Source organism: Euleptes europaea, chromosome 11 (genome assembly GCF_029931775.1).
Source record: "Euleptes europaea isolate rEulEur1 chromosome 11, rEulEur1.hap1, whole genome shotgun sequence".
Lineage (NCBI taxonomy): Eukaryota > Metazoa > Chordata > Lepidosauria > Squamata > Sphaerodactylidae > Euleptes > Euleptes europaea.
In genome coordinates, this window is record NC_079322.1 from 63860064 (window position 1) to 63884602 (window position 24539).

At 43.6% G+C, this 24539-nt stretch overlaps 1 protein-coding gene across 1 annotated transcript in view; it reads right to left on the bottom strand.

Moving 5' to 3' along the window:
• CUL2 (cullin 2) overlaps nucleotides 1-24318 on the bottom strand; it is a 48957-nt gene extending 24639 nt beyond the window's left edge. The window contains exons 1-9 of the mRNA XM_056857538.1: nucleotides 24273-24318; nucleotides 18663-18802; nucleotides 13161-13263; nucleotides 12585-12679; nucleotides 9906-10011; nucleotides 8144-8226; nucleotides 3114-3210; nucleotides 2901-3011; nucleotides 1082-1244 (exon numbers count right to left, since the gene is read on the bottom strand). Of these exons, the coding sequence (XP_056713516.1) occupies nucleotides 1082-1244; nucleotides 2901-3011; nucleotides 3114-3210; nucleotides 8144-8226; nucleotides 9906-10011; nucleotides 12585-12679; nucleotides 13161-13263; nucleotides 18663-18781 (877 nt within the window). The 5' untranslated portion in view covers nucleotides 18782-18802; nucleotides 24273-24318. The remainder of the gene's footprint in view (nucleotides 1-1081; nucleotides 1245-2900; nucleotides 3012-3113; nucleotides 3211-8143; nucleotides 8227-9905; nucleotides 10012-12584; nucleotides 12680-13160; nucleotides 13264-18662; nucleotides 18803-24272) is intronic.
• Nucleotides 24319-24539: the final 221 nt, after the last annotated feature.

Below are 24539 nucleotides of genomic sequence, written 5' to 3' on the forward strand. Positions count from 1 at the left end.
GTGCTCCTATCCCCCAGTAGCAGCATCTTTTGCAGATCAGTGGGAGGCAGGAAAATTCTATTCTGGATGCAACCCAGTATCTCTTAACTTCTGCTCAGGCCTATCCCTGTCCTTGCCTAAGAGGGCAGATGGAGCTTTTAGTTCTGTGGGAAGGCCTAACAGACAGAGCCAGCATGGTGTAGTGATTAAGAGCGATCGACTCTAAACTGGAGGGCCAGGTTTGATTCCTTACTCCTCCACATGAAGCCAGCTGGGTGACCTCTGGCTGGTCACAGCTCTCTCAGAACTCTCTCAGCCTCACCTACCTCACAAGGCGTCTGTTGTAGGGAGAGGAAGGGAAGGAGATTTGATACTCCATAAAAAAGGTAGAGAAAATCGGCATATAAAAACCAACTCTTCTTCTTGCACTCTCGGAAGCTTCTGTAGTGAACACATGAAGCTGCCTTATACTGAATCAGACCCTTGGTCCATCAAAGTCAGTATTGTCTACTCAGACCGGCAGCAGCTCTCCAGGGTCTCAGGCAGAGGTCTTTCACATCACCTACTTGCCTAGTCCCTTTAACTGGAGATGCCGGGGATTGAACCTGGGATCTTCTGCATGACAAGAAGATGCTCTACCACTGAGCCATTTCCAGCCAGACTTTTCCTATGGCTTGTGGAAAACCAGATACTTTTTGGGCTGGACCTCACTCCTCAGTAGGATTACCTTGTTGTCGCCACCCCCCCAACCTGATGCAACTGAGTTTTTAAGCACACTCTGAGAATCAGAACATTATCGCCCTCTCCTGGTTTCTGCCCTTTCCAGCTGATGAAAAAAATTGGGCAGACTTGGCTTTCACATGCAGGAAACTCTCTTACTCCCAAAGTCACCATGCAAGCAACGTGCTCAAACAAATTTCACATGGACCAAATAAACATTGTGATGCTCAGTAGTATCTCCGTCTGAATTGGGGCACTTACGTTAGCACAAGACAACACATCTGAATGAATATGTTATGAATGGACAGGCTTGTACAAACCAAGCATGTGGAAGGCAGAGTACTTCTACTCTTAACTCGGGGAGATTCCGTTAACATTTTACCGTTTCTCTTCTCTTGTCGGATGATGTTATGGCATTCTGCGTGAAGGAACTGTAAGTGATCTGCTACCATTCGTTGTTGGCATTCGTTAATTACTTTGCCGTAGGAGCTGGGGTTTAGGTACTTTCGACATCTCATTTCTTCATCTTTTAATCTACATAAAACCTAAAGGAACATTTTGTGAAGACACAAAAAATGATGAAATATCGCAGATCCGTTTTGGAGTAGAAAGTACAGTGCAGCTTGAAGTAACAAACAATGGCCAAGGCATCAAAGTCTGCATTTCTCAAACTATCTACTCAGATGTAATTCCATTAAGTTTGATATAAAGGGGGAGAAGATGGTAAATCATGGCCTATCTGGAGACTACAGGGACATTTTTTCTGAACCATCTAGCATCTATTAGTGGATAGGATTCTTGCAAAAACTGTTAGACTAAGTGGACTTGATCTGATGGAAGAAACTATTTAAGCAACTGTACATACTCAAATCACTTGACGGATTCTCTTCTATAATTAAGATATACAAGTATGCAGTATATTGCTATTTAAACCCTGTAGTTTGCAAGACCGAAGTCAGCATATTACTGGCACAATCTTACTCAGGTAAGGACAAGACTGCATCCTAAGCCTCTTGAGAAAGAAGCATCAAGCTTATACCATTACTAATTATATTCATTCTAAGACTATGTTGATTCCAGTGGAACCTACATCAAAATGTTTAGGATCACACCAATCCAGGTTTTTTTTTGGTAAGGACTCTCTATTTCCCCCGTTATGTAATTATACACATTATAAATACAAGGATTTTAAATGGAAAACATTCAAAATAGTAGTTATGTATGTATACTGGTTATTCATCTAATCCACAGCATTTTCACGCCACAGAAAAGGCAGTCAGATAGTAGAAAAACACAGCATGAATGTGTGGTAGGATACATGAAAACATTAGTGTAAATGCCCCCACCCAAAAATACTGTCTATCTGCAATGGAGATATTCAGTAACACGTTGCTGTGTTTTTTTCCAGGCAGTTTACATATTTCAGATGCAGAAGATTTTGAATGGTAACTGAAAAGATGTTCAGAAAGCCCATCTTCATTTATAGATCACATGTTTTATCAACGGCTATCACGGGTTCAATCCTTCCTCTTCCTTTCACCAAGCTGGATCCTCCCTTCTGCCGAGCTTTCCTGCAATGAAGTCAGAAGCCTTCCGTCGGAGAATGACTTGGCAGAAGGGAGTTGAGGGATTCCACTCTCTCCACTGAAAGGCTGCCGTTAAAAGAACCAAGGTCATAACAACAGCCTAACAAGGATCACTGCTTCATTTAATACATCGGCTGTGATCCCAAGAATTGCTCAGGCAAGGAATTCATATTGGGCCAGGGGAACTCTTGACCTTTTTCCTTTGAACAGCTTGACCTCTATTGCCCATATTACAGCTCGTGTCAGTCTCAAAAACTGCCTGTTATGAGTCACGGGGAACTGCTGGATGAGAAAAATAGCTCTTCACAGGCTGCTGGGCACTCGTTTCCTGGTTCTTTGGATTATTGCTGTTAAAGCCCTGATCTGTAAAGCAGCTCGTCTTGTGGAGGGGCACATGGAGAGAAGGAGCGCAAGATAGCAAGGCGGAACCTGCTTTCAAGAAGGACATTTGCCACAAAGGCTGTTCACCCACACTGTTATTTTGCCTTTGGTGTTCTGGTATTATGAGACTTCCTTTAAAACCTTCCTTTTCAAAACCCGACTAACATTTCTTGAATTTTCTCTAAAGATGCACTTAGCCATCATCCACTCTGCACATAAATAGGGTCATCTTACCTTTTCCATATACTGTGAGCAGTTTGACTCTTGCAATAAATTCGATGCTTCTTGTTTATAATACTCCCCAGTTTCATTCAGAAAAGGACACTCAAAAATTTCCTGATAAAACTAAATTGAGAGAGACTGATCAAGTACAAATAAGGCAAGGCTTTGAACAACACATTTATATAGCTAGACCCATTAAAGAAGAAATATTTTGGGGGGTTTTACCTTTAGAGGGAATTTTTTCTTATACTGTTCAACATGAACAAAGGAGTTAATAACCCCATGGATTACTTTCTGATTTGGATCTTCTCCACAGCGATCACTGAAAAGGTGGGAAAAAATGACGCTTTCAGAATGTATTCAAATTTAAATTAAGTTAATTAAGTTGGACAAATGGTTAAAATCATTGCCCTCTTCCACAGGCTTTAACTTTAATGTGATTGAGCAGCCTTTGGGAGCAGATACAAATGGGTTTGATTTAGGGACAGCGAGGAGCAGGGTTGGCCTCCCATATTCTGGGGGGAAACGACCTTTGGATCCTGTTTCCTATCCCCTATGCGGTTCACAGTCCTCTCTCCCCAGCTATAACAGCCCTTCCAGGTCCAATCTCTTAATTCCCACACTTGTAAACCAGAAATCTTGTGCCAATGTGTGTATTTGAAGGGGCTGATAGAACATTGTACATCAAGACAAAACCACTAAAAACTAGATACAGATCGTTGCATGTATCTACACGGAATTTATTTATTTTAAAACATGTTATTTAAATGGTTTAAATACCACTGTAAAGTGCCCCACTGTTTCTCAAAGAACTCATTGCCTTTGGACTAGCCAGCCAGAAGACAGGAAAGCGTGAGGCGGATTAATTTTTATAGAGTGATTGGGTACAATATTGGTCTTTAACGGGTGGGTGGTGTCCCTTAACTGGGGCACACATGATCTAAGGTGGGCAGAACCTGCGGCACCAAACTTCCTTTTTTAAAGACTTATAAGAGGAGGAGAGAACAAGAGAGGGAGAAAGGCAGACCAAAAAGAAAAAGACCAACGTATATCAGTAAAAATTCCAGCTGTGTCCCATGTAGCACTCTGTGGTTAAAGTTGAAAACCAGGGTTGAATCCAGACTACATTGGCCAGTTCCACCAATATCTCCTTCCCACTGCAACCCCCCCAAGTCATTCTTTGGGGTCCCTTATCCACCAGGAGCAGTGTCTTGTGGAGATCAGTCACAGGATGGTGGCAGAAAATTCCATTCCACAGACACGACAATTTAGTCTGGATCTAACCCCAGAATCTGAAAAATATCAAGAATACTGCTTACGAGTTTTGCTTTAAAAGGCCAAAAGTTATAGGGCTGAAGAAGCCCTTTTTCTGGCAACTGAGGGAAGGGCCTTGATATATTACTGAGGGGTGTTCCTCTTCTCATATGGTTCCCTTAACAGGGAAAATGTTATCACCAACAACAGGCTATATTTTTTAAAAAAGATAGAATGCAACTTCTTTCTGGCATTTTGCTTTGATGTTGGCAGGAAAGGAGCTGAGAAAAAGGGGATTTCATTCCATCCTCATGTTCTTTTGCTAAGTACAGGCAAAGAGGAAGGGATGGCTTTGATGTTTACTATTTAGCATCTGACACTAGTCTTACATGGTGATTTATGCCAAGCTGATTAAAATCTGCAGCCAGCAACACCAGCACCACTGCCTTCTAAATGGAGTGAAAGAAACACACAAGATATGAAGCTGAACCCACGGCTCATATGGAACGTGGCACAGAGAGACAAGTCCCTCCTATCCTTTTCAAACAACCAGTGACAAAGCCGGGGAGGTTTCCGAAGGACAGAAAACAAGCCCAAGAGGAACTACTCCTGGTCCAGTCTGCTCTTTCAAGCAGAAAATTTGCAAGACACTGTTCCTCATGACATCTGCCCAGTTGTCAGAAAAAAGCTTTATAGGGAAGGTAGTATTTCTAATGAGACCTGTGCCAGAACAAAACTCTACAGTGGGTTCCTTACTGATGACTCTACATAGAATCAGATGTGGGCTGTTTATGTCATTTCTTGTATGCTCCAAACAAGCAGCTGATGCAGACATACCCTAACCGACGTCAAACGGTCTAGCATTCGGACTCGTGCCAGAGTATCCTAACGCAAAATCACCAGTGGTACGAACCTTCCTTTAAACAGAACCAGCTCTTGGCCCTGGCAAACTTATTCGTATAAGTCCTCAATTCCCCATATATCCTCTTTTCTCGCTAGTGAACCTTTCCAGAGATTAAAAGAACTCACATTTATAGTGGGTTGGGGCAATAAACATGCAACCACTACACAATAGTTGGCCCTCAGCCTCACTATCCTTGAGGGTAAAGCGTTCCTATCTATAGATCTTGCGTGCGCTACAACATGCTGCACTGTGCTTAAGGGGGTAATGAATCACATTTGACCTTTTCGTTTTATTAGCTGTGATGCTGGTACACAGAGAGCATCAAGCCGCTGAGTGCCGGTTGCTCAGCGATCAGGAGATCTGCTGCGATCTCATGAAGACAATACCACTTCTGCCTTGCTGTCCTTCAGCAGCCATGAACTGCAGCTAACGGAACTATCCGATCACTGGATAAGGCACCAGACTTTATGTCTGAATCCAACACATGGCTTACCCGCCCCCCAAGATGCTAGACGGGACCCCTTTTGTCAACAGGTTGTGCTTATGACTAGGGCAGTTATTTTCAGGGCTAAAGCAAGCCCGTGGCCAAAACACCACCTCGCATAGGACAGAGTTCCCATGGAAGCACTCCTATGATCGATCTAGTAACGGCTAGGCAGATTCCTTCATTATTCCCCCCACCCACCCCAACGCTGAAGCAAGTGGTTGAGGGCCTATCGGTAGGTCAGCAGAAATATGCAAAAAAAACCATTACTTTGTAAAGGAAAGGAAAAAAAGAATATAAAGCTGAGGAGGAACGGAGCATGCTCATTACACTCGAGGAGGTTTGAAATGTTGAGGGCAGTTAAAGGAAATGGGGGGAAGCTAAGCAGAAAGGGATGGAGAATATGATCTGTTCAAGCCCTCAAGAGCATATAGTGTCATGGAGGAAGAGAGTTCAGCTGGGAGTACCTTTCTCAAAGGCTTACCCCTGTTTCCCTGTGATTCCTTTGGGCCCTAAGCTGCTGCATTTTAAAGTGGACCCAATTATTTATGAAACCAGCCTAGTATTATTTGGCGAATATTAGGATTTGGGGTACAGAAATAGCAGGTGGTTTCACTGTACTAGGATGCGGGTTTTTCCAAGATAATAAAACCCAGGGCTAAAAATCACAGAGTACGGTCACTCACCTAGTCACTCACAGAGAGCAGTCACTCTCCTTTCCCTCATTTGCCTGGATTTCCCCACATATGTTATGTAGCTCTAACCAACTATGGAGCATTTTTTTCTTATTTAGCTAAAACATTTACCCTTTAAAACCAATACGTTACATCTTTAATGTATTTTGTAACCCTGTTTATTCAAACTGGAAGCAAGCCTGTCATGGAATTTAATCCTATTTCTTCCTCAAGTTTCATCATTAAGATGTATTCAATATCTTACTCCCATTTCAAGATATAGAGCAGGGGTGTCAAACTGTTTTGTTACGAGGGCTGGATATGACATAAATGTCATTTGGTCATGCCGGGCCATGCCTTGCCAGCCCAGATCGGGATTGGGTGGGGGATGGCTGCCTCGGCTGGCTTGCAGGCCAGATAAGAGGTCTCAAGGGGCCAGATCCGGCCCCAGGCCCTATGTTTAACACCCCTGTCCTAGAGTAAAGTTTATTCTGTGAAATGCTTTAATTATCACATAAATTATGTAAATATCTCTGCTTTGAGACTAAGGGTGCAATCCTATGCATACTTACCTGGTAGTAAGTGACCTTGGGCATAGTGCAGCTTACTTCTGAGCATGCACAGGATTGCACTGTGATTTCTTACTTCACTATTTGGTGGGATCAGGGACTGGAGAAAACATCCTGAACCCAGAAAGACTGGGGGAAGATTCAAATTTTACAGTGTTCAGCATGAGGTTAATATCCTTATGAGCAAAGGAGTTAGTTCAGCAACTAACGTTTAAAACATCTGCAAGAATATCTTTGCAAACTATGTTTGCTTGAAATATACTGCTAAAGGAAGAAGGCACTGTCACTGTTCATTTGGTAAATTAGACTTGACACAACTGAGTGCATCGGTAAGCAGACATTAGAGAGAAGAAGAAGAATTGGTTTTTTGTATGATGATTTTCTCTACCTTTTAAGGAGAATCAAACCGGCTTACAATCTCCTTCCCTTCCTCTCCCCACAACACACACCTTGTGAGGTAGGTAAAGCTAAGAGAGCTACTTGAGAGCTGCGACTAGCCCAAGATCACCCAGCAGGCTTTATGTGGAGGAGTGGGGAATCAACCCAGTTCACCAGATTAGAATCTACCACTCTTCACCGCCACACCACGCTGGCCCCAGCAAATTAACAGGACTTCATGACACTTAGTTGTGTGTTGGGCTGTAGCCGCTCCGTGGAAGTCTACTAGGAATGGCACAAGGCAACAATACAGTATCACCTGCCAGAATCTTCCAAGTGCGGTCCCTGAGAAACATCATTGTATTGCCAAACGTATCAAGTTGCCTGGATCTGTCTGGTCTGTGTGTTTGCTCAGCTATAGTACACGCGAGGTTTTAAACTGCTGGCAATCAGAGCCTTACCCTGGAACAAGGCTGACTGGCTGAAGCTTGCACTGCTGATCAGTTCTGTAACACATTCAGAATTTCAGAAAGAATTCTAGCTCTAATGTCAGTGCTTTTTAAAACATCTATTACAATACTCTAAGAACGCCCAATCTGGATGTATTCAAAGCATGACCTTCATCCGGTGATAGAAAGATTCAAATATTCAGGCCGCTGTCTGAAGCACCTGAGAGATCAAGCTCAAAGTTCTGCCATTAAGCAACAGAAGTGAACACTGACTCGAGCACTCTGATGCCATCTGCTGCTTGCTCGCGCACATTTCTGGCTTTTGCAGGCAATTTTCACATCTCAGAAGATTGTTTTGCTTGGGCACGATGCCAACTTTTTAAAACAGTTACAATTAGTTCAACTACAATGAACAAACAAGCCAACCGCACAGTTTCTGCTTAATTAAGCGCCAAACACAACGCTCAGGCTGGTACAATAAATAACACGCTTAGACACAACAGTTAGAACCCCACCCTGCCCCAAGTTGAAGAAAGCACTTACTTTTTGATTTCACGGAGGAGCATTCGAATGAGGACAGCCTGTAAGGGCTCAATCATTAATCTCCTCCACATATCAAGTGCTAGCTGTTGTGACAAATACACAATACAAACAGGTCAGGCACAGATCAGTCATTCCTTTAGATTTTTAACTTGCCCGAGGCCAAGGGCTCTGGCAGATTGGAAGTATCATAAAATACGCATCATGTCAACCAAACTAATTAGACACAATACAGGCAATACTGAATGCTGGCACCCCGTCAGATTAGCCCAACAGCTCAATCCTAAATAGAGATACACCCTTCTAAGTCCACTGAAGTAAATGGGGTTGGAAGGCTGTAACTCTGGTTAGGATGCACTGTTAGCTGCCTAAACCTAGCCCAAATTTAAACAGTTCATAAGTCAAACCCAGGATGTGTCGTCAAAATACATGGCTTAAACAAGGGGACAAAGCCTTCTAAAGGATGCTTTCCAAACAGATATGGGAAAAGTCTTTGAAAAACATGGAACGGACTACGAGCAGAGTTAGCACTATGTACTTGCTAAGGCCACAATGGCAAAGGGGGTCTCTGTGCATGAGTCAAGAAACTATGGCCAATCCTGGCTGTCCATCAAGTACTTTTCCATGTATGCACGTATTATGTTTGCGAGTATGAAAACAAAATGTATGAGCGGCCCTAGCACTTCCTCAGTTGATCCAATTCTATGTGAAATCTAGAAACCCAAGCGATTCAGGACACACAGCATAGGTTCAGAGATTTCCCAGTATACAAGAATATGGTATACTGAGAGATCATCACAACTTGGTTTCTACCTTGGATCCTGCTCAACATTTCCAGGGGGTGGGGGAGGAGATTTTCATTAGTTCCTGCCTCCTGCTGCAGACCTTTGACATTCCCTTCACTCTATTCCTGGGGATCTCCAGAAATTGCTGTGGCAAGGGGGGGGGGGATGTTCAGCGGAATCAAGCCAATGTGTTTTAACTTACTCTCTTCTGCTTCAGATCACAGAGGCTAGTATCAAAACTTTTATGCTCTGCATTTCAACCGTTTCATTAAAATTAACACTTTGTTAAAGTCACACCCCGGCAATCCATGATTGCTGCTTCTGCACCCACCAGTCCTAGCCACGACACAGCCTCAATTAACTTGGACAAGCCACCAATAAGTAGCAGTTCTGGGTTAAGTCTACCGAGGCAAGCCATAAACCAATAAAGTACTCGATGTCTTAATCCAGGGGCGTTTAACTCATTCGTTACAAGAGCCGGAAATGACATCAATATCACTTGATCAGGCTGGGCCATGTGCACCATAAAATTTAATGCCAGGTACCAGAGATACAAACTTTACAGAAGATACATTCAAAGCCAATTAATGATACTATTTTTTACTTTATTTTTTTTAACTTAAAATACAAGCATGCTTAAAACAATAACACTCTTACAGTATTTTCTTTTATTTAACAGTCTCTGATAACTGACCCCTCAGCAGCAGGGTGGGCCTGCCTTGGCTGGCTCGCGGGCCGGATAAGAGTTTTCAAGGATCCGTATCTGGCCCCTGGCCTTATGTTTGACACCCCTGTCTTAATCTGTACCCTTTTGAAGACCTGAAGCAAAGAATATTCTCTACACTGGACTACAAGGACCTGAAATGAAAACATGTTATCCTGTTCTGAAAGGAAGAGATTGCTGCAACGGCACAATACAGAGTTCTTTTTAACATACATTTCACATTTACTTCTTGAAACTACTTTTCCAAAACACCTACCTCACCAATCTCCATCAACGGCTCACTCATGTCCACACCTCCATAGCCATACTGAAGATCAGCTTCAGTTAATTTGTTCTTTTTAATAAACTGTGTATTGAGGTATCTGAAAACATAACGAGTTTGGTAGAGAACTTAAGAGGGAAACTGACTTAGGTCATCATTTAAAAAAACACCTTATCTTTAGTTTTTGGGAGACAGAAAATAATTATATGTACACATTATCATCATCAGAATCTTATAGTTGTAGGAACGGGACAGGAGTAACAGCACACTAGCCATATTATTGTCCCATACAATGCAGATTAGACCGGAGTTACAGATCCATGTCTCTGCTTTAGTATCTTATGTTTTTTTTAAAAAAATACTACGAAACTAGAGAGCAGCAAAAATGATTTATACAGGTTGAGCATCCCTTATCTGGAAATCCAATATCCAAAATTCACCAAAAAGCCAAACGTTTTTGAGCGCCCACAAAGGGTAATAAAATTGCACATGTGCAGGCCTGGTGCGCTGACAGCAGGTTCCCCACGATGCCCCACATGCACGAAATATTGTATAAAATTATCTTCAGGCTATGTGTATAAGGTGTATATAAAACATTAATGAATTTCGTGTTTAGACTTGGGTCCCCAAGATCTCTCATTATATATATGCAAATATTCCAAAGTACAGAAAAATCTGAAAAGCATTTTGAGTAAGGGATACTCAACCTGTAGTTTGAAACCTACAATATGGAAAAAGTAGCCAAACTCTGGTTCCAACTTTTATTTTGCAGTTCTGGATCGTTAAATTCTTCTGAAGAGGAATCATTCAAAGCCAGCTTCATCGGTATAAGAATGTATCTCCACCAGCTGTTTTCCCACCTGGTGTACTCCAAAACCCATCATAAACAGCTGCTATCGCTGTACGAAATCATAGGTCAAGTCCCTGATTTAAGGTTCCACTTCCAGGTTTTGTCTAGGGGAATGTGACGACTTCAACAGAATGGCCCTGCATTTTCCCTACACTCAACCCCTTATAATGGAGAGACATAGCAAGAAGCACTGTTCCTTTTCTTACAACTGACAGTGTTGCACCTACCTGAGAAACAGGTTACTTTCCAGTAGGTATGCACACCCTCTTGAAAAACTATTGCTCTGTGCTACCATGTCCCCTTAAATGATTTGAAGTCTAAATACAGACAGATCAATCTGTAGATATATTTAGCCCTGTTTAAAAACAACAGGAATCTGATTGTACTGTATGCACTGTATGCCTTTAAAAAGTGCAGCTGGTCCAGAGGGCAAATGGAAACTGTGACAGCCAGTAAAGATTTTTGTGCTCGTGCCTCTGTGAATTCTGTTTCAGTAATTCCAAACCTCTTCACTTTCCATCTAGCCAAGTACCCAGTATACCTGTGATGTCTGAAGCCCCAAAATTAAAATGCATTTCAAATAACTTGACCTCCCTTCACTGGAGGATGCTGTACACTTCAACACATTAAGTATCCTCTTTAAAATTCAACTGTTCTTTTGCAACTCTTTTCATTATTCAACTGTTCTTAGATAGCGGGGAAGAGTTTTCTTTGCAACCAAACCAGCAGCGCAATTATGGTCACATTTACATGGATGAAATAGGAAGCAATACATTCAACATAGGAAGCAATGCAGTAACATGTTGGATGAGCAATCATACAGACAGCTTCCTGTGAGGACTTGGCTCTCCTCATGAGTATCCATACAGGTCTGGCTTGTGTCACCTTCCACCAATTTATAATTGGGGGGGGGGGGGGAGGAAACAGACTTCTTGAAAATCTATATACTTAGTTAGATATTTACACTCTGTTTTTCTTCCCAATAGAACCCAAACCAGTTTACATCGTTCTCCCTTCCTCCATTTTATCCTCACAACAACCCTGTGAAGTAGGTAGCTGAGGGTGCATGACTGGCCCAAGGTCACCCAGGAAACATCCATAGCGGAGTGGGGATTCGAACCTGGGTCTCCCAGATCCCAGTCTGACCTAACCATTACACCATGCTGGCTCTCAGGAACTCATGTGGAAGGACTGGTTCATAGTGGAGGTTGTCTGTGGGGTACAGGGGCTCACATCTTTTTCACTACATTACTGCATTGCTGCCCCCAATAACCTTATGAATTATGGCCCCCTCTCGAGTAACAGTGATCTAAACCCTATGTGAGCCTGTTTTTTATAGCCTATTCTTTTCCCCCCACAGTACAGTTACATGATATGTTCTGTAAGTATTCCATTCTCTCTCTCAAACAATGCTGCCACTGGTAAGTATATGATACACGCCATTATCTTATTCCAAGTGGTGGTGGAACGTGCTGTGAAGTCACAGCTGACTTATGGCGAACCCGCACAGTTTTCAAGGCAAGAGATGTTCAGAGGTGGTTTGCCATTGCCTGCCTCCGTGTGGGCTGAGAGGGTTCTGAGAGAACCATGACTGGCCCAAGGTCACCCAGCAGGCTTCATGTGGAGGAGTGGGGAATCGAACCAGGTTCTCCAGGTTAGCATCCGCTGCTCTTAACCATCACACCACGCTGGCTCTCTTATTCCAAGTATCTCTCTTGAAGCCAAATTCTAATTTGTTTCAATTTCCCTAATAGCTTCAGCCCTTCTATAAGATATTGTTTTTTAATCTATTATAGTTTAAAACCCTTCCCCCCAAAACTTACCTGTATAAACAGTCCATATAGTCTGCCCCTTTACTGTATTCATCCCAATATCTATGATACATTACCAGTACTTGTTCTTCAGAGTCTAGAACTCTCTAGGAAGGAAAACAAAGTCAGGTCAATTATCTGCTCTACAGTAACTTTACATTTCAAATGCTAACAATAAATTGTTTTAACCCTATTTGTAATATTTTTAAATACTGATTTAGAAATATCATTGGTGTCCGTTTAATATTCCTGTATATCACAACCCCTTTTTTGGGGGGGGGGATAAAAACACAACGGCATCATTTAATCAGCTGTGAAACCACGTATATCATGGGCTGGATCCAGCCAGTTTCCCCACTCCATCTCCCCCATATTGCAGCCCAAACCCCACGTGGCTTTTGTACACACAGTCCCCGCGATGCTCAGCCATCTTGAGTGGATCAAAGAGGATGCCTCCTTCCTTTTTTTCACCCAGCAGAAAAGCTTATTATGAAATCCTGCCCTTTCACTTCACTGTGGAAACCCACCTACAGAATTCTGCTACAAAACAGAGCGAATAAAGGCTTGCATTTTGTACTTTGTAGTTACCTTGTGCAAATGGCGTACATGATTTTCCAAAAAATTTTTAGTTTCCATATAAAGTCTCTCCCCAAGGGGTTCAGGATAGGCCACACATAAAGCATAAATGTCCCTGGGCCTGAAGTCAAGGTTGAAACAAACTTTTGAAGTTCTTAAAATCCGATGAATTTAAAACACACGCAACAAAACTTTGCTGGATATCAAAGAGGCCTATCCATGTGCCGGTAGTGGTTCTCCAAGTATAAGGAGAGGTTGCAGATTTGCCCTTCTAGCTACAAGCCCACTGTGCTGCACTAAGGTTCCAATCCTAAGAACAGTTTCTTGAGAGTAAGCCCCAATGAATAAAATGGTCCTTACTTCTGAGTAGACCTCTGCAGGATTGCTCCCTGAACACTTGAAAGTTCACAACCTGCTGGAACATTTTTGGGGGAGAGAGGAGGAAGGACGGCACTGGGAATGTGGCTTTTCAACCACGTGTGCATGGAATACAGCACATGATCTATTAGTTATTAAGCTCTATTTAAAGTGAACTGCAAGCAAATCTAGGACTGGTTCCAAACTACAATTTCTGAACTGACAGAAAACATGACCATTAACATAACCAAGCAGAACTCTTCTCTGCCTGCTGCTGCAACCTGCTGCTCTCCCCAAAATGCTGCTCCACGGGGTGGGGGGAGAGGGACAAGTGATCATTTCGGGGTCTCAATGGGCTGGAGGGGGAGGTAAAAAAGATTTCATTCAACTGAGAAGAGTGCCTCCTGTGAATGGAAACCCAACACTTAAGCAAACCCAGTATCTTGAGGGATACGGATGTAGGTAGAGCAAGAAGCAGTTCCAGACTTCACATCACTAAGCACCAAACAAATCTGTCATGCAAGTGGAGGACTCTTCTTATAACTTAACACACTAACCTAAAATTCCTGACTTCCCTCCACTCAATCATTGAGAAGGAAGCACAGTTAATCCTACTGTGCACACACCTTACACATTGAAAAACAAAATCTAAGAGGCCTTTTGTGCAGCTATCACATTCAAGACAAAGCAGCTGCAGTATCTTGCACAACATTTTTGATCAGTGTAAACATTGAGTTTTCAAGGAGGTCATTCCTCACCATGCCAGGTTCCTCTGAATGCTTATCACTAACAACATGGTGGCCAGCCATGTGCATAACACATGGCTCTCCGGAAAAAGCAACGACAAAACTCCTGAGATCTACAGAGTGTCCAGAAAAAAGTCTATTTCCCCCCCATCCCCTTTAAAGCCTTCCTGGAAAACACAAGGAAGAGGGCCATCTCTTCGTTATAAAATGCCCAATGGCATCCATGTCATCATTACTCGTACAAAAACATACTGTCAAGTTGTCTGACAGGGTAAAACCAACCAAAACACAAAGCGGTGAAACAAACAAGGATTTTCCAGAAGCTAAACATGAGGAAAGGCCACTATTATTTGAACGTACCGTCTGAACTTTGCTAGAGCAATTATGTAACCAGGGAACAAAACAGCAACAAGAACAGCAGTGGATAAATGTTAGCATTTGCAGGAATTTAGCTTTTTAAAAAATAAATAGCACCCATAAAGACTACTCTAAATATTGCAAAGCTTTCTCTGCATTGCCAGAAAACTTGAAAATCCTAAGACTTCATTTATGCTCCGAGTAGCTTTCACAAATAATTAGTAACGAAATCAACAAATGCCAGTGGATACAGCGTCTGACAAGATCTGGGAAACTCAGGTTCGAAATCCTACTCTGCCATGGAAGCTTACTGGGTGAGAGTCACGCACTCTCAGCCTAACTTACCTCACAGGGTTGTTGTGAGGATAAAACTGAGTAGAGGAGACCGATGTAAGCCGCTTTGGGTTCCCATTGGGGGGAAAGACAGGATATAAAATTAAGTAAATAAATAATTCGGAACAGTGGAGACAAAATGTTCAAATATACTTTCACTTGCTCCTTCGGCCCAGGAAATGGAGGAACCTGGGATAAGTTACCAGAACTCCATGCTAATCTTAAGGGACCCCACTGGAGAAGGCAGAGGGCATAATAAGAGATCACTTCATGGTACAACAGTGTGTATCGCCACATCTTTAAATTCCCTGCAGTTCACCTGAAGGTTAAGGTTCCTTTGATCATCAGGCTTCCAGATCAGTTGAATTTTTGGACCCTACTGAAGCATCTCTGCCTCCCCAGGAAGCTCTCCCAGATATTTCTGATTCTGTTACCTAAACATTGTTTCCTGTTCAATGTCAATTCCCTCCCAGCTTTACCTGTCATCTGAAAGGTTCAGTCTGGCTCTTAAAACAAAACGATCCTATCTAATACATTTCCATCCTACCCTTCCTCCAAAGGTCAGGGTGGCATATACCGTTCTACCTCTCCTGTTGCCTCCTAACAATCCGGTGAGGTACATTCAGCTGAGAGTGACTGTTCCAGCAAGTTCAGTGACCGAGTGGGGTCTTGAACCCAAATCTCCCAGATCCTAGTCCAAACGCTACACCACACTGCCTCTCCTCCAGAGATTATTCTATGTTCCTCAGGGTTTAGTTCAAAACCAACATGTGTTCAAGCAATAACTCTGCAGTTCAAAGATGACTGGGGTCTAAGTACCTAAAAGTGACACAGAGAGCTGGGGTTTCCAGCAGAGCAATGGTAAACAGATGGCTAAGAGTACAGTAAGAGATCTCATAAAAAGCTATCCAATAGTTCCTAGAAGAAATCCAAGATAAACCCTCAGAGATGAATGCAGATGCTGGGGGGGGGGGGGGAAGAGGAGTTATTTTCTAGGAGAAAATGAAAGATTTTTAGAACCCCTTGGGGTTGTGTTAGAAGGCTCCCACACCAGAAATCCTTTCTTGCCATAGCCTACATTGATTTGGAAGCTTGGGAACAATATCTGCATTAATACATGGAGAAAGTCATCCAAAAGAGAAAGTAAAACCAGTTTTCTATAAAGAAGACCTATCTATCACTGTTCATACAGCTATAGCCTTCAACAGAAAAGAAACAAAAAATGCCTTTGTGCTATTCATCTGATATTTAATCATTGCTCCTATACATTTTGCCACAGAGTAACAGAATCATTAATATCCGATAATAGCCACGTCGCCTGCGCCCTTGTACCACCAGATGTCTCATTGGACATTTTCAAATTTTTAAATAAAGGAGTAATTAAATTGGCCCACGGCTCATTAACTATTGGATGCTCCATGATCGTATGTTCTATAGTTTGAGTTTTGTCACGTGAGCATCTACACGTTCTATTTCAGTATGGCTAAAGACATAAAAACTCCCTTATTTCTAGCAGCAGCGTTAATATATGTCATATGTGACCCACTGGCTCTCAGGTCAGCACATGCTGAAGCAGTGCCAAAAATATCTCATTTCTGCAGAGGTTCGGGCAGAGGAGATGTGAAGGTCAAAAGGTAACTAACAGCGAGTCACGGCTTTAAATAAAGTATCACATAATCTTCCGTTGCTCTTTTCAAAAGGAACTGTACTGTGCATAGTGCCCGAAGCATATTCATCGTGCTTTCAGACTCAAGAAAGTTGCCTACTAATTAAACTCTGCTCTAAAGATCAACATATTCAGGCTTCAGCTGAGCAACGGAAAGACAACTGTGGAGCCAGGACAACTTGTTTGAATCTATGTATAAATTATAAGAGATTTCTCACCCCCCAACACACCCCTTGTGAGCCACAGCAAATCAAACCCATCAACATGAATACACTGTAAAAGAAGGGGATGTTTTTCTGCTGCACTGCACATTCCCTAAGGAGTGCCACTGTCCCTACTCCACTGCAGTCACTTTCTAAGTATGATTACTTTTGACATTAGGGAACAGTGACCCACTCTCGTATACTGATGGAAGGGTCACGCATTAAGTCAAGAGCGTTTGAAAGATCCAAGTGGCCAGTCTCCATCACCATCAGCCAGATGCGCAGTTCTGCCTTTCCCTCTGCTTCACCTGCAAGCAGGGATCTCCACATTGTGCAAAAACCCACAGCGGGCCTAACTTACACTACACAGAATCATAGAGTTGGAAGGGACCACCAGGGTCATCAAGTTCAACCCCCTGCACAAAGCAAGAAATTCACAACTACCCCCCCACACCCCTAGTGACCAGATGGCGGCCAAGATGCCCTCCCTCTCATCATCTGCCTAAGGTCACAGAATCATCTCACCTCTTCTTAAAAACCTCCAGGGAAGGAGAGCTTACCACCTCCTGAGGAAGCCTGTTCCACTGAGGAACCGCTCTGACTGTTAGAAAATTCTTCCTAATGTCTAGACGGAAACTCTTTTGATTTAATTTCAACCCGTTGGTTCTGGTCCGACCTTCTTGGGCAACAGAAAACAACTCAGCACCGTCCTCTATATGACAGCCCCTCAAATATTTGAACATGGTTATCATATCCCCTCTCAGTCTTCTCCTCTTCAGGCTAAACATACCCAGCTCCTTCAACCTTTCCTCATAGGATTTGGTCTCCAGACCCCTTACCATCTTTGTTGCCCTCCTCTGGACACGTTACAGCTTGTCTACAGTCGGTTACAAGAACTTAGACACTACCCCAGGAAATGCATTCTGATGAGGACATACTCAGACAATGTTTAGCTTGGCTGGGGAAATACCGCTAACAGCATCCAAGAAAACAGAAGAGATAGAAATAGCACAGCTGTACTTCTTATCAGACTGAACCAATGCTCAAGCTCTCTGCAGTCATTTTAAGTGAAAATTTAGTTTAAGCAAATGGCTGCTCTTAGAATGGAATCCTGTTTGAGCTTCAGTGGCAGAACTGAGCTGAAGAGATGCTAATCAATGGAGCAAAAACCCCAACAGAAGAGGAAGTTTGCAACTGTGGCCCAGATATCAAGAACTGCTAAGTTAAAAAGGCTCTGCAGTAGGGTTGCCAACCTCCAGGTAGCAGCTGGAGATCTCCCACTATCACAACTAATCTCCACCTGATAGAGATCAGTTCACCTGGAGAAAACGGCTGCTTTTGGCAATTGGACTCTATGGTTCCTCCCCTCCACAAGCCCCGCCCTCCTCAGGCTCAGCCCCCACACCCCCAAAATCTCCAGGTATTTCCCAACCTGGAGCTGGCAACCTTACTCTGCAGTGAGACTGAAGAGGAATTCAGTCAGGGGCCTACATGCCAATAAGATGCTTGCTTGGGACTAATGAGAAGCTATATGTTGCGTGTGCAACAAACAACGCAAAACGATGAACACAAGCCGATCCACTAAGATGGTCCTCAGAATTCATTCTAACTCAACTGCAGTTGTGACAGATGATCAATTCAAACTTTTCTCATTCTAGCACATATAAAATTTCTGGCAACAGAATTTGTACATGGAGCAGCAGTTTCTCACTTTCACCGAACCAGTTAAAATGCAAGGTCACTTCAGGAACGTGTTATTCTAGCCGGCAGTATATCAGACCCAACGTGTGTAAGGTTCTGCCAAATCCAAAATGTGTGAAAACAAAGAGTCCGTGTTCTGCTTAAAGGATACGAGAAGCGGTCATTCCACGTAGCTCTTTCAACATAATCCAACATAACAACAGCTTTAATTGTTGTAAGAAGTTTGTTCCATGTTTCATCGAAATCAACCACTCGTGGTTTCAAGGACATTGTGGGGCGTTAAGAGTTAATCTGAAAAAAGAAAGAAAAGAAATTAAAACTGTTAGTTCCCAAAATTAGCCAATAGTGCTCCTTTATTACTCAGCTCTTTCCTTTAACCACATATGATCACTTCATCCACCACAGCTGAGAATTCTAGATAATGTCCCCTAGCCCAACGGAAGAAGCTGATTTTTGCTGGTGCTCTTACTGGTATTTTTCTATTGGAAGGCTACTCTGCGGTACTTCCTCAGCAATCACAGTAACGTTCTACCCGCTGAGATGTCCTAAAATCACGTGATCCACATTGTTGCCATGCACACAACAAAAAGCATGTGGGTAAGAGGGAGAAAGAGCACACTAGAGACCACTTTACAAGAAACATAATTCAAACGAGAAATGTCCCTGGGAAGAGTCTGGAAAGATCATGTCAAATTTCAAACAAGGCAGTGCTACTGAGGCATTTCCAAGGTAAGCATACAAAAGCCTAGAACAACAAAGAGCCTAGAAAAAGCGTCTTAATTGTTTCAGTTGCTCTCTTGCAATACACAATCATTTCCAAGGAAACTGAAGCTTTCAAGGGTTTAATGGAAGACTACAGGGGGGGTCCAAAGCTGCATTTAACAAACCAACAGAAATGTCATCTGAGCTTAGTCTGGTCTTCAACTGTACCCCCAAAAAAACCCTTCTTAAGCAATTCCAACCTGTAACTACACCAGTTTCTACAGAGGTGTTTACAGACGTAGCACAGACTTCTCCTTAACTGAGGTGAAGAGATGAGAACCAGCTGCAGGAGTGCTCAAGCACTCTCTTATCCTCTTGGAAATGAGTTCCCTGCTCTTGTCTTAACAGCTGGTTTCAAGTCCTGGCTATATGACAACTCTGGTCAGCTGTAACTGCAGTAACGGCTATGGTGGGATTAAAAATATTGATTTTAAAATCTACAAAAGACTTTCTACCTTCTTAAGCATAACTGGTTTAAAATGGAAGTCTGGATTTAATGCAAGTCATACAGTAGTCTGTATGAACAGTATTTCAGAACTGAACTGGGTACATTAATACTAGTGCCAACATACTCTTTATCTGTGGTTAATGCAAGATGGGGAAATTCCTGCTGAAGAGGGAATGTGAGCTCACACAAGCGGACCCTCAGTGTCTTCAGCAGTTAAGAGGAAGCCTTTGATACAACTGCTCTGACCTTGGACTCAAATAGTGGTAGATTGTAAGCACAGTGTAGGGTTGGCACCCCTGGTAGCCCCTAAGAGCACTGGGGGTGGTGAAGACCATGCTGATTTGGGAAATTCCAAGAACATGATGCTCTGATGCCAACGTTTGGGCATGCAACCGGAAGTGGCATCTCAGCATCACCCACCACTGCCCCCCCTTTTACTCATGCTGATCCATTGAGTGGCAGCAAGAACCCAATGTGCAGGAGCATGAGGCTGCTTGCTATGGTGGGTAAGCCGGCACAGTGCAAGGTTGCTATAGTTTTTGAACAAGGACCGGAAAGTATCACCTCATTTTTGTAAGCCTGTGCCAAAGTAGGACATCATCTTTCAAGAACCACTCAAGCACTAATGTGCAGATTTCCCCTTTGATGTAACTACTACAAGGTTAGACTATTTCCACAGAACGCAAGGACTAGAATATGCACATGTATTTGTCAGATGACAGGTATAGTATCAAATATTACAATTACTTAATTAAATAAAAGAATATTTCTAAATGCTGGAACTTTTTTCTTCTTCAACATACACATATTATAAACAAAAGGGGGCGGGAAGCAGGACAAAATGCACGGGCTAGAACCAATATTTGTAGAGCCAGACTACATTTTCCTTGATAATCTAAACCTAACCAGCAAAAATGCTTTTATCGCTGAGTCAATTAAATTTATGCTGTCACATGTACATACATTGTGATCTGACAAAACAAAGGCTATTTGGTCAATGCTAAACTCTTTGGGTGTAGCATATTCAATATTTCTCTGTATCCACACAAAACAGTGATACCAATGTTAGTTCAAGTTACTCGAGCATACCTGTGAAACAAGATTAAACTGATAAGGTTGATTGCTCTAGGAATCAAATTATTTCTGCTCCCTCAAAGGAATTAGAGAGCAGTTTTACCAAACACAATGCCCTGCATGACACTCATTATCAGCAAATGTGTTAAAAAAATTGATTTCCAAAACCATAACACTCAAATAGGTGAATGGAGTAAGATCATGTAGGGTTATCGTGGTGGTAGAATGGACTAGTTGCTTTAAGGGAAAAAATAGTTATTTAAAATACATTACAAGTACTGAGCTCACATGGTAGCCTGATCCATACATGTAGACAAACACAGCTTCACTATTTTAAATCAACTAATATTTTTCCCAGGATGCAGGTCGCTGCAAATCAGCAAGTTAAGACTTCCTAGCATATCTTTTGAATGAACAATTACAACATTCAATCTTTAATCTATTGTGAAGTATTATCACCTTGTGGTCACACACCTAAGGGTCACTTCACACAAAAGACTGAAGTGAGGTGGAACTAAGAGTGCTTAAATCATCCTTGGACTGTGCGAACTTGCAGAAAGAGAGAACACCAGGGCAGAAAGAAGGTCCCAAAGAATGAACATTAGAAGTGTAACAGCAGCAGTACTAGACCACGCCAAAGATCCTGCATCCTGTTTCCAACAGTGACCAATCAGATGATTCTGGGATGCTCACAAGTAACGCACAATAGTAATAAGCCTTCCCTGGCATCTGCTTTTCACTCCCTCTGGAAATGGAGGGTCCATTTAGCAATCATGGCTGCTGATATGCCTATCTACCATGAATTTACACTTAAAAAAACAACAACTAAGAGAGCGTGTGCGTCATTGTGCCATCAAGTCACTCCAATACTGAAGAACCACCTCTATACTAATAATACAAGCATAAATTCAGTAAGTGGCCGCCTATACTGATCAAGTCACTCCAGGCATCCCTATGACAGCTAATGGTGTAGGGGTTAAGAGCGGTGGTTTGGAGTGCTGGACTCTAATCTGGAGAACTGGGTTTGATTTCCCGCTCCTCCACATGAGCGGCGGAGGCTAATCTGGTGAAGCGGGTTGGTTTCCCCACTCCTACACATGAAGCCAGCTGGGTGACTTTGGGCAAGTCACAGCTCTCTTTGAGCTCTCTCAGCCCCACCTACCTCACAGGGTGTCTATTTTGGGGAGGGGAAGGGAAGGTGATTGTAAGCTGGTTTGATTCTTCTTTAAGTGGTAGAGGAAGTCGGCATATAAAAACCAACTCTTCTTCTTCTTTGAATTAATGACCTCCAAAATGTCCTATCATTAGCAGCCTTGCAGTATAAATTGCCACGATGACATTTGTCCTATGCACAGACGTAGAAAAAGTGCATAAATGGTTTTGAGATTCTGCAAAGCTAAATCCTATTGAAGTATTTAGCTACTTAATTTAGCTTTACCTCAACTTTCATTTACTATCTAATCAAAGTAAAAATTCCCCTCTGCGAGTTCCACTGCTGAAGACATCCTGATCAAATGTACAAAGTGGAAGAAGAAGGCAGAGGCATGTGATATTTCGGCATTAGAGCATTTTTGGTCATTTCTGCATGTAAAGAACACCTTGGACACCATCCCTTAGTCCTAAAATTTGTGTTACCATATTATTACCTCCTAATTATTACCTCCATAATATAACCTTCTAATGTACCTTTTGAAGGAAAACACTTCTGCCTTCCCAGCATTGTGGAGAAGAGAGTAAAAGAAATGAGGACATATGTTGAGGATGGATGGTGACAGAAGAAAAGTATGTGTTTCTGCCTTCCTCAGGAACAAGAGATTGCAAACTAGGTCCTGGGAGTCAAGATGATTAGTCTAAGAATACAGATGATAGAAAAAATTATCTTGAAGGTGACATCTTGTAGACACAGGTGCAAGAATTAAAAGCCTAAAAGTATCCTCTAAGCAAAAAGCAGGAATTGTTCAAGGGCTAAACTCTTATTCCCCTCTTGTACTTCTGATGTTGTGCAACTGAACAGCTTTTTAAACTGGAAATACTTCTTAGCTTTATACGTCTCTTACACATACGTGGTTGCACACAGACACGTGTGTGCGTAAAATGCCAAGTCGCAGCCAACTTATGGCGACCCAGTAGGGTTTTTCAAGGCAAGTGATGTTCAGAGGTGGTCTGCCATTGCCTTCCTCTACACAACAACCCTGGTAGTCCTTGGTGGTCTCCATTCAGGTAGTAACCAGGGCCGACCCTGCTTAGCTTCTGAGATCTGAATCAGACCAGGCTAGCCTGGGCCATCCAGGGCAAGGCTGCACACACATACCAGCCCACACAGTAACTTTGTGTGAAGAATGCTCCGTTAAAGGTCGTCTGTCTCTTCACGGTACTGCATTTCCCAGGATTCTTTGAGGGAAAGCCATGAGAGATGGAAGAGTTAAAGTAGTTAAATGTTTAGGGCTCATTCCTGAGTTGGGGGGGGGGGATTGGGTTTAGGAGGTGGCATAACCCTGCTGCCAGCACGTGTGTGTGTAAAGTGCCGTCAAGTCGCAGCCGACTTATGGCTTCCCCTTTTGGGGTTTTCATGGCAAGAGACTAACAGAGGCGGTTTGCCAGTGTGTTCTAGGGTTGCCAGCTCTGGGTTGGGAAATACCTGGAGAATTTGGGGGTGAAGCCTGAGGAGGGTGGGGAGGGACTTCAACAGGGCATAATGCCATAGAGTTCCCCTTCCAAAGCAGCCATTTTCTCCAGGTGAACTGATCTCTGTCGCCTGGAGATCAGTTGTATTAACAGGAGATCACCAGCCACCACCTGGAGGTTGGCAACCCTAGTGTGTTCAAGTGGTTAGTAGAGGTTACAGCGCTGGACTTATGTGTGTAAAGTGCTGTCAAGTCGCAGACGACTTATGGTGAGCCCTTTTGGGGTTTTCATGGCAAGAGACTAACAGAGGTGGTTTGCCAGGGCCTTCCTCTGCACGGCAACCCTGGTAGTCCTTGGTGGTCTCCATTCAGGTAGTAACCAGGGCCAACCCTGCTTAGCTTCTGAGATCTGACGAGATCAGGCTAGCCTGGGCCATCCAGGGCAAGGCTGCACACACATACCAGCCCACAAAGTAGACTTGTTTGCCCCTGACTACTCTTTCGGGATGCAGAGCCTGCTGGAAGCAGCGCAACTTAGATAGATAGATAGATCTCCATCTATCTATCTATCTTTATATACACATAACCTCTATGGCGCACATCAGTAGCACCCGCTCGCGCCCAGGAAGGGAGCTGGAGGGTCGCAGAGGGGGTCCATCCTGGGTGCTAGCTGGGGGTGGCGGTTGCACCACGCGCCCAGGGAGGTATCCTGCAGGGGGACGGGGGAGGGGCAGAAGAAGGGGCCGGCGGCCGGGGAGGGCGCATGAGGAAGCAATGTCGCCGGCTGGGGGGGGGGGGCAGGGAGCGGAGGGCGCGTGGACTCCCGGCGCCCCACCCGCGCGGCCGCCGTTACCTGGCAACAGGAGAGGCCCGGGTCAGTGTCGCCTCCCCGCCCCCCCCTCGTCCTCCTCCTCAGCCAGCCCACACGGCGCGTGCTGCGCGCAGGCTGCGGCTCCTCCTGCCACCACCGCGGCCCCGGATCCTCCTCACTGGGCTGCCATTACCCAGCCGCCACGGCTGCCCGTTGAGCCCCGCCCACTGCCTTCCCAGGAGCTCCCCGCGCGGGCGGAGAGGAGGGGGGCGCGACCATTCGCCTCCTCGGCCGCCGCCGCGCTTTCCG